Below are 11,096 nucleotides of genomic sequence, written 5' to 3' on the forward strand. Positions count from 1 at the left end.
TTTTGTCAAATGTGTGTCTTTGGCATCTTTATCAAAAATCAGGTGGCTTCACTTAAGTAGACTTATACCAGAATCTCCTAGTCTGCTCCATTGAGCTACATGTCTATTTGGTGTGCTAGAAAAGCAAAGAAAGCTTATTTTTGCAGATGGTGGTGACTAATGGGGAGACTTAATACTTGTCAATGTGCTGAGAATAAGTGAAGCTTGAATGGTCAGTGCTAAATAAGATATTTTATCATACCCTCCAACACTCAGCAAACATAGCAAAAGAGAATATAAGAAAGTAAGGACAAGAGGATGTTGAGAAGTGCAAACTATCTTTCAGTTACAAAGTGACTGTTACATTATGACTTCACAGTAGCTGTGGGTACCTCCACAAGATCTTCCAAAAATTGAGCTCATTAACATTTCAATACAAATGGTGGAGGAGAATGAGGAAAAAGTACCAAAACAAAAGTGGTCAAGTTGGAAAAGAGTTCAGTGAAAAGGGATAGGCAATGAGGATATAAAAGATGGTACTAGAATGGCATCATCATAAGTCACATTATGTTCAATTATGAAAATAATCATAATGTTTTAATTAAAAAATATTAAAGACAACTATCATGGACATAGTTCTATCTTCTTTTTTTTTGTATTTTTTATTCTTTGTTAAGGACATCTTTGTATCAATACATCATGTGTTGGTACCATCTTTTCCCTGCTCCCTGCCCCCTTTCCACAGTAGGCCCTCCTCAGTGGGGTAGGTGGTAGTACCCATTGGGTTGTGGGTTATGTGTTGTGGGAGCAGCACTTATTCAGGTGGGAGGCAATGCCTCTGGCCATGAGATCACAACCCGTGGTTCTTACAATCTTTCCATACACTTTTCTGAAAAATTCCCAGAGCCTTGGTGGGTGTGTTCTAAGTCTACTTCAGTAACGAGCTCTTAGAAGCCTCTGGATTACTGCTTTGGTAGGTGTTGAGTATCCTCAGCATTCCTCTCCTTCACCCGGGTGCTTATTGTCAGGCACACCATGGAAGTAGCAATCTTCCTTGTCTCCCCAATTCCTCTGTAGTTTCACATGGGCCTTGGATGAACTGCAAGGTGTGGTTTATCTCTTTGGGTCTCACTACCTTCTGAAAAAGAAAAACAGATTCTCCAACAGAGAGTGAAGTCAGCATAGGTTTAATTGGATAAGTGTTATTCATTTAGGGAGATTTTGATGGATGTAGAACCTCTTTTATCCAAGGACTAGTGATAGCTTGACATTGGAGAGCAAAATCTTTGTCTCTACTGAATTTAGATCTGGTTACCAGTTCCAGATAGGGGTTCCTTTCCAATGAGCAGATATCTTAGCCAATCAGTAAGCCACTGGTTCCCCATGAAGGCTGTGTTCCACCATTTGACTGGTGTGTACTGCTGGTCTTGCTGGTTGCTCTGTGTAGTTTAAATGCCTGCTTGCTCACACTTTTGTTGGCCACTTTTCCCCAGTAACCATTGTAGTGCTTTCCAGCATTAGATGGACTGTCTAGGGACTGGCTCTCTTCTGAATTCCAGCAAGGTCTCTCTGTATTCAGTGTTGGTAGTATATAGTGTCTTCAACAATAGGCCCTTACCTTTTACCTCAAGCAGGTAATCAAGTGCTTTGACAGAAGCCTCTCTTGTTTAAGGGGACCTTGTAGGTCTCTCCAATCAACAGCTCAATGTGGCTAGCACTAATTTTTGGTACTGGGAATTACAGGCCAGAGCCAACTTTTTATAAGATTAGGCTTCATCCCATCCTCTGTAGGGCCCTTCTTTTCAGGCACCTCTGTATATTTCTATTGCACTATAGTCTACCTTCAAGGAAAAAAAGTTTCTATGGTACCAGTTTATTTTGCATTTAGTTTTTTGTTTATTTCTCTCCAACATCTGCTTTTCTTACCCCAAACCCTTCTATTCCTATTGTCTGGGCCTCAAGATGCCTTTTTGGTATGCCAGCAACTCAAGGGGATCCAGGATAGGAATTGCAGGTGAGTGAGAAAATGCTGTGTTTCTTGCTCTGTTATTGTGTGTGTTCACTGTGTATGATATGTTCTAAGTCCATCCATTTTTCCTAAAATTTTCATTATATTCTTTTGTTTTTCTTAGTGCTAAGTAAAATCCCATCGTGTAAATGTACCACAACCTTGTTATCCATTCATCCAATGATGGACACCTGGGTTGATTACAGTTCTTAGCTATTATGAATTTAGCAGCAATAAACCTGTGTAGCAGGCAGGTTCAAGTTCACTGAGATGAACTTCCAGACTAGGCACAGATATGGAAGAAGGGAATTATTTAAGCTTTCAGAACCTGGGGAAATTCCATAATGGCAGAAGAAGCTGGCTTACCTTCATAGATCTTATCAGAGAAAGAGAAACACAAGCCTAAAAGCCAAAAGCAACACAGGACAGCACACTTCAGGAACTCCAGCTAGGGACACTTTGGATATCTTTAGATTGAAATCTCAAACCCACAATCACACCTTAAGAGTCACCCAGTGTCACCACCTCCAGCCAGGTGGCTACAGATACAAAACTACAAATTAATAAGACACTGAATATATTATACTGCGGACAACCTGTTCAAACTACTACATTCTGTCCCTGGCCCCCAATAGATACTTAACCATTACACATTGTAAATTGAACTCAGTTCAATTTTAAAGGTTTCCTACAGTCTTGACCAAATTAAGATAATAAGTCCTATAAAATCAAACAAGTTAAATACTTCCAACATATAAAGGCACAAGGTAAACCCTTTCAACTGGCATAATTCATAGCAAAGAGAGACAAAAACAATGCAAACTCAGGCACCATCAAACAAACATAAAACTTCTGTAGTTCAAGTTCAATATAACCAGAGACTGCAATGCCAACCATAGCCAAACTACCAGAGGCTCTTTCAGCCTATCAGGGTATCAGAGACTGCCTCATGCTGCATCTCAGAGGCAGCTCCTGGGACTATGTGCAGTTCACAACCACTTCTCCCATTTTTCATGCTTCTGAAACCAATACCAGGTGTGCAGGACACAGTCATATTCTTTTTTTTTAAATTTTTTTATTAACAACCTCCATATAAAAAATATCCCATGGCGATACCCTCCCTGCCCCCATTTACCCCTTTGAAACTCCACTCTCCATCATACCTCCTCCCCATCTCAGTCTCTCTTTTACTTTTGATGTCATGATCTTTTCCTCCTCTTATGACAGTCTTGTGCAGGTAGTGTCAGGCACTATGAGGTCATGGATATCCAGGCCATTTTATGTCTGGAGGGAGCACTTTGTAAGGAGTCCTAACCTTCCTTTGGCTCTTACATTCTTTCCACCACCTCTTTGGCATTAGACCCTGAGCCTTGGAAGGTGTGATCAAGATGTTACTCAGTACTCCAGTCACTTCTTTCCAGGACTATGATACCTTCTGAGACATCCCAAGGTCACTGCCATCTGAAAAGGCAAGATTCTCTACCCAAAGTGAGAGTAGTGTTAATATAAGTGTATAAATATTAAGAGAAATGCTTACTGGACAGTTTGATAAGCATAATATATACATTTTTCCAGACGTCAGCAGATGTTACACCCCTAGGGCTCATGACTACCCCTTATTTAAGTTTTCAGTATCAGGGATGTAGTCCCTCCCTTGGAACAGGCCTCCAGTCCAATGGGAGGGCAGTTGGTTTCCACCATGACAGATGTGCCACTATTGCACCCATTGGCTCATTTGGGCTGGCTGGCCAATTGTAAGGCTTGCAGCGTCCACTGTTGCGTATCTTCACTGGTGGTATCTCTTTCTCCCATTGAACTACATGTAGAATGGCTTCTTCCAGCTTTCTGTCAGCTGGTCTACATGGAGGAGGTTATCAGCTCAGTTCCAGCAGGACTTCTCAGTGGCTTTGCAGCCCAAGTATGTGGAGGCTTTAGCAATAGGGTCTTACCATCTATTCCTGGTGGGAAACCAAAGGCCTTGGTAATGGCCTATAATGTTTGGGGGGCATCAGGGACCTCCCTGGCCAACAACTCACTAGTGGTATCCCATCTCTGGCACTGAAAATTTTCTAACAATGATCTATGGCTCCTGAATGTTCCATTGTCTGAAACCAGAGGATTCCATATGATGTATTTGCATCCTCTTAGATTTTGATAAACTCTTCCTCCACCTTTCCTTTACTCAGCCTCTTCTCCTGACCTCACTTTGGGCCTTTTCACCCCTGTTAATCTATTCTTCTACTTACATACATAAAATACCAACCTATTAATTACCCTCCTCCTTTCCTTTCTCTTCCTTTATACCTCCTTTTTAACTTACCGGCCTCTGCTACTGAGTTTTTTCCTTCTCACACAGAAGCCCAATCACCTGTAGCTAGGATCCACATATGAGTGAGAACATTCAGCAATTGGCTTTCTGGGCCTGGGTTACCTCACTTAGCATAATCCTTTCCAGATCCATCCATTTTCCTGCAAATTTCATAACTTCATTTTTTTAACCACTGAGTAGAACTCCATTGTATAAATGTGCCATATCTTCATTATCCATCCATCATTTGAGGGACATCTAGGCATAGCCATATTCTTAAATCAGTGACTAAGTAAATCATAACCTTGAAAAGCATGTTCCTTCTCCAGTCAACTCTTTCCAAAAGAGTTTTCATTTCTAAGATAGTCTTTCCTGAGGCATCATTTCCATTTTTTTTTTCTAGGTAGGGTCTCACTCTAGCTCAGGCTGACCTGAAATTCCCTATGTAGTCTCAGGGTGGCCTTGAACTCACAGTGATCCTCCTACCTCTGCCTCCTGAGTGCTGGAATTAAAGGTGTTTGCCACCACACCTGGCTCCCTTTCCATTGTTTTAATGTAAAGCAGTTGGTCCATCTTCCTTAAGATTGCTAAGATGTTTGACAATACCAGGTTCAGTAACCTAAGACCAGTCTCAGTGCTTGAAATTTTAACTTTATTCTAACTTGCTTGAGGTTTTCAAGCTTAAAAATATTAAATCTCTCAATCTAATTATTTTTATCCAAGCACATAAGTGCATTACAAGTTTAACCTTGATCAAACTCTCTGGACATGGGCAGCAGAATGTAGCCAGCCCTTGTGCCAGTAACCCAGTTCCAACAAAGTCCTCTGTAATCTTTCCTTCCCCTTAGAAAGTTCATAAGCCAAGCCTTGAAGTTTAATGCTGTCTGCACTTAGCATTCTCAGACTCTCATCAGAATAGTCCATAAATCTTGGCTTACCACTCCAGAAGACATCTTCAGTTGCAAGCACCAAGTCCATGTCTATTTCTCCAAAACAAAATTTCCAAAAGACCAACATCTACATGGTCAGGTTCATCTCACTCCACTTTTGTTCCCAAGTTCTGTAATAAACAGATTCAGGTTCTCTGAGATGAACTTCCAGACCAGGCACAGTTATGGAAGGAGGGATATTTATTGAAGCTTACAGATCCAGGGGAAGTTCCATAAATGGCAGAAGAAGGTGGCCTGCCTTCACAGGTCCAAACAGAGAGAGAGAGAGAAAAGCACAAGCCTAAAAGCCAAAAGCCACACAGCACAGCACAGCAAACTTCTGGAACTCCAGCTAGGTACACTTTGCATATCTTTAGATTGTAATCTCAAACCCACCACCACACCTTAAGATCCACCCAGTGACACCACCTCCAATCACATGGCTGCAGATCCAAAATTACAAATTAATAAAACACTGAATATATTATATTGGGGGCCTTCTATTCAAAGTACCACAACATGGTTGAGCAAATGTTGCAATATTGATACAGGGAACATTTAGGATAAATACCCAGTAAGGGAATAACTGGGTATGTCGGTAGTTCTATATTCATCTTTTGCAGAACTCTCCCTAATGGTTCTATTACTTTGCATCCCTACCAACAGTAAATGAGGGTTACTCTTCCCTGTATCCTTGACAATATTTGTTGTTTGATTTTTTTTTTTTTTTTAGTGACTGTCATCCTTATTGAAATAAGGTAGAATGTAATCATTGTTTTAATTTGCACAATGGTATGCTGACAGGTATGAGCACTGATGGGTCCCTGCTTATTGCTTTTGTGTGTTTGCTGGATATTGGTGGTTTCTCTCTCTCAGCTTGAGTTATTAATAATAGCTGTATTCTTGTGTCATTAGTGGAACATTCTCTTGGTTTGAAAGCTTGAAATAAATCCTTTCTTCCCAAGAAACTGTTTGTTTGGATGTTCATCCCAGAAATGTAAAGCTGTCCACTACTATGATGTGATATGGAAGCTGTGTATATATATTATTTACTGAATTGAGGAGGTTTCCCTTTAGTCCTATTTTGATGAGTATGTTAATCAAGAAATTATGTTGACTCTTCTCAAATATCTTTTCTGCATTTATGGAGATTGTGATATTGTCTTATCACTTGTGATATTATGTAGTATACTATATTGATTGATTTTTGTACATAATTGCTGCATGTCAAAAATAACTCCCTGTTAGGCAAGATGCCTGACTGTTCATGTGATACAAATTGTAAAGGAAGAAGTAATGTTACCCCTCTTTACAGGTGACATCGTCCTATACATATGTGACCCAAAAGTCTCCATCTAAAAATTTCTAGGGGTAATTAATTTCTTCATCAAAGTAGCAGAACACAAAATCAACACGCAAAAAATTAGTAGAATTTCTATATGCAAAGGACAAATATACAGAGCAAGAAATCAATGAAGCTGTAACATTGTCAAGCCACAAAAAACCCAAATACCTTGGAATAACACTAACCAAGGATATGAAAGACCTATATAATGAAAGCCTAAAAACACTCAAGAAAGAAATTGAGGAGGACCTGAGCAGATGGAAAGACCTCTCATGCTCCTGGATAGGAAGAATTAATTAGTAGTAATCCTACCCAAAGCAATATAGAGATTTAATGAAATGCCAATAATAATTCCAGCATCATTCTTCACAGAGGTAGAAAAAATGATCTCAAAATTCATGTGCAATTGCAGCAGGCCTCATATATCCAAACATATCCTAAGCAAAAGAAACACCTCTGGAGGTATCACTATACCCAATATAAAGCTATAATTCAAAGGCCTAGTAATAAAAATAGCATGGTGCTTGCACACAAACAGAAATATAGACCAGTGAACAGGGTTGATGACCCAAGCCTTAGGTTAAGTAGCTACAGCTACTTGGTCTTTGACAAAGGTACCAATAATATAGATGGAGTGAAGGTAGCACCTTCAACAAATAGTGCTGGACAAATTGGATCAGCACATGTAGAAAAATGAAACTAGACCCACTCTCATCATATACAAAAATAAACTCAAAATGGATTAAAGACCTCAATATAAGACCTGAGGAACTCTTCATGATATAAGAGTGGGGAAGAAGTTCCTGAGCAATACCCTAGTAGCCCAGTAAATTAAACAATCTCTCAACCAATTGGATCTCATGAAATTAGAAAGCTTTTATGCCAACAAACATACCATACTCAAAGCCAATAGATTACCCATAGAATGGGTGAAAATTCTCACCTTCTATATAACTTGCAGAGGCCTAATATCTAGAATCTACAAAGAACTCAAAAACTAAACAATGAAAAATCAAACAACACACTTAAAAAATGAGGTAGAAAACTGATTATGGTGTTTTCAGGGGAAGAAATACAAATGGCTAACACACACTTAAGAAAATGTTTATTATTCCTAGGGAATCACATCTGCCTGCAAACACACATTTGGCCTGACTCTTAGGATCCACTCCTAGTGACAGCTCTTCTAACTAGGCATCTGGGGACCAAAGTTACAAACTTAATAAAACACCTGAGTTTATTGGGTATATATATTCACATTCAAACACCATAGTCATGTCCAGTGTATAAAGACAAAAACTTCAGCTGGGTGTGGTAATGCACACCTTTAATCCCATCACTCAGGAGGCAGAGGTGGGAGTATCACTCTAATTAATAAATAAAAAGTTTTTAAAAAAAGCACTTGGGAAACAGAATGAGGAGGATTGCCCTGAGTTTGAGGCCACCCTGAGACTACATAGGGAATTCCAAGTCAGTGAGGTAGAGTGAAACTTAACCTAGAAAACAACAAAAACAATTTTTTAAATGCTTAGGCTGCTAGTAAAGTCATAAAATTCAAGAGCACTACAAGAACAAGTTAGTAAAGATATAAATTTGAAAGAATCTTTTGTCCATAGATCAGAAAACAAAATACTAGAATGTATATGCCACTTAAAGGTAACGTGTAGACTCAGCCAAATCCTTATCAAAATTTAAGTGTCTTCGTTTTGCTAGAAATGAGACCATATTTAAAACATAGATTAAGCAGGCAATCTCTTATATGGCAGAGTACTTCTTAAATTATAAATCTTTTCATGGGTCATAGTCATCTTAAAATTGAACAAAACATCAAATAAGTCATCAAGTTAGGTAAATTTTTTTTTTTTTTTTTTTTTTTTTTGGTTTTTCAAGGTAGGGTCTCACTCTGGTCCAGGCTGACCTGGAATTCACTATGTAGTCTCAGGGTGGCCTTGAACTCATGGCGATCCTCCTACCTCTGCCTCCCGAGTGCTGGGATTAAAGGCGTGTGCCACCACACCCGGGAAGTTAGGTAAAATTTTATAGACATGTTTATGATAAAGTTGGGGGCTTGGAGAGATGGCTTCACAACTAAGTCACTTGCCTGCAAAGCCAAAGGACCTAGATTTGATTCCCCAAGACCCAGATAAACCAGGGGCACAAGATGGCACATGCACCTGGAGTTCTTAGGCAGTGGCGAGAGACCCTGGAGCACCTATCCTCTATCTATCACACTCTCTCTCCACATAATTAAGTAAATAAGGTTTGTTTTAAAAATACTAATAATAAAAACTAGGAATCCCATGCAAATTTTATATAGGTGGAGTTTGACTTAAAAATATTACCATGTGCAGAGTGTAACTACTAGCTCAGGCATTCCCACAGATCTGATTATGACTGAGAACAGGTGTTGCCAAGGCTGCATTGTGACGTACCTGGCAGTCATGCCTGAGTTCGCCTGAGCCGGCTGTGGGCCACCAGGGCAGCGTCAACATTGTGGGATGAGGGCCTGGCAGTCTGCTGAATTGAAAACAACCTTCTAGCTTCACCTGGAGCGCCACCTTGAGAACGTTTGTGTATTAAGACACTAACTCTCCCAGCAGCAGGACCTGCAGCCCCACCGAGTGGCCCAAGTATACTTTCTCTTCGTGAAGTGCAGAAGATCGAGTCCAGACATGTTTAATCCAGACATATTGGATGTGCCAGCTGTGATTTTTGACAACGGATCTGGACTCTGCAAAATCGGAATTTCGGGAGAGAATGGACCCCGTCACATCATCAACTCAGTGGTTGGTCACCCGAAATTCAACATACCATCAGCAAGATCGAATCGGAAGAGGTACTTTGTCGGTGAAGAAGCCCAGTGCAATTATGACGGCTTATACTTGCACTACCCCGTTGAACGTGGACTCGTAACAAGATGGGATGACATGGAAAAATTGTGGAAGGATCTTTTTGAGTGGGAACTAGGTGTGAAACCCAGTGAGCAGCCAGTTCTGATGACTGAGCCTTCCTTGAACCCACGGGGGACCAGGGAGAAGACCACAGAAATCATGTTTGAGAAATTCAATGTGCCAGCCCTGTACCTATGCAACCATGCAGTGGCAGCCCTGTGCGCCTCAGCCTGTGTTACCGGCCTGGTAGTGGACAGTGGCGATGGAGTCACTTGCACTGTCCCCGTCTATGAAGGCTACACCCTACATCATGCTGTCACCAAGCTCTATGTGGCAGGGAGGGATATCACAGAACACCTCACCCGGCTCCTCCTCGCCATTGGCTACACTTTCCCCTGCATCCTCAACAAGGCTGTGGTGGATGACATTAAGGAGAAACTGTGCGTAGTTGACTGGGAACCTAATGAAGAGGCAAGCAAAGGGTCTCAGCGAGCTCTGAGGGAATACACACTTCCAGATGGGAATGTCATCCACATGAATGAACACCTATGCCAGGTGCCAAGAGTTCTCTTTACACCTGACCAGCTGGGCGTCCATGAACCAGGTCTCTCAAAAATGGTCTGCAACAGCATCTTGAAGTGCGACACTGACATTCAGAAGAACCTCTTTGCTGAGATCGTGCTGTCCGGAGGTACCACCCTGTTTCCCGGGCTTGAAGATAGGCTCCTGAAAGAACTCGAAGCTCTGGCTTTCAATGGCACCCCGATCAAGATCACGGCTTCTCCAGACAGGTGCTTCTCACCTTGGGTCGGTGGCTCCATCATGACTTCCATGAGTACCTTTAAGCCGATGTGGGTCACCTCAGAAGATTTCAAAGAGTACGGGCCTTTTGTGGTACAGAGAAAATGCTTTTAAGAAGCAGTGGACTCAGGGGACTCTTCTAAATGCCTCACGATAACAGTAGTGGTGGGAGGGAACATCGCTCCTTGGCATTTACTGAAATGATCAATAGAGATTTTCCCCACATAAGGTGTCATTAAATTATGTGTGGCCCAAAATGATTTCTGAGTTTTGTCTTGTACAATCTGCCCATCTTTTCCTATAGAACTCTTAGATGTGTTTCCTCCTGAGTAAATATTGGTTAGGAGTTCTAATAGTTATTGTTTTTTCTTTTTCTTTCTTTCTTTCTTTCTTTCTTTTTTTTTTTTTTTTTGAGGTAGGGTCTCACTGTAGCACAAGCTGACCTGGAATTCACTATGTAGTCTTAGGGTGGCCAAGAAATCATGGCGATCCTCCTACCTCTGCTTCCCAAGTGCTAGGATTAAAGGCGTGTGCCACCACACCAGGCTAAAAATGGTTACTTTTGCAGAGTTTGTAGTGATGATGTGTGAGGGACAGGGTAGCTGCCTAAGCATGAGGGAAGGAAAGGGCTGCTACCATCTGAGTTTGACTCCCCATCATCCATTTAAAGTGTACAGGTCAGTAAGCCTAGTCCTGTGGGAAGAAGAGACCAGCGTATCTTGGCAGATGATCACAGGAAATGGTGAAATCAGCATCCCTGTGTTCAGAGACTAGACTGTCAAGGAAATCACACAGATGAGTTATGGAAGGGACACTCAAACTTCTCTGCCTTCCA

The 11,096-nt window shown here is 41.1% G+C and overlaps 1 protein-coding gene across 1 annotated transcript; it reads left to right on the plus strand.

Moving 5' to 3' along the window:
• Nucleotides 1-9,241: 9,241 nt before the first annotated feature.
• Nucleotides 9,242-10,375, plus strand: LOC101612445 (actin-related protein T1-like). The gene has a single exon (XM_004653945.1). The coding sequence runs from the start codon at nt 9,242-9,244 to the stop codon at nt 10,373-10,375; it is 1,134 nt and encodes a 377-aa protein (XP_004654002.1).
• The last annotated feature ends 721 nt before the right edge of the window (nt 10,376-11,096 follow it).

The sequence above is a fragment of the Jaculus jaculus genome, chromosome X (assembly GCF_020740685.1).
Source record: "Jaculus jaculus isolate mJacJac1 chromosome X, mJacJac1.mat.Y.cur, whole genome shotgun sequence".
NCBI lineage: Eukaryota > Metazoa > Chordata > Mammalia > Rodentia > Dipodidae > Jaculus > Jaculus jaculus.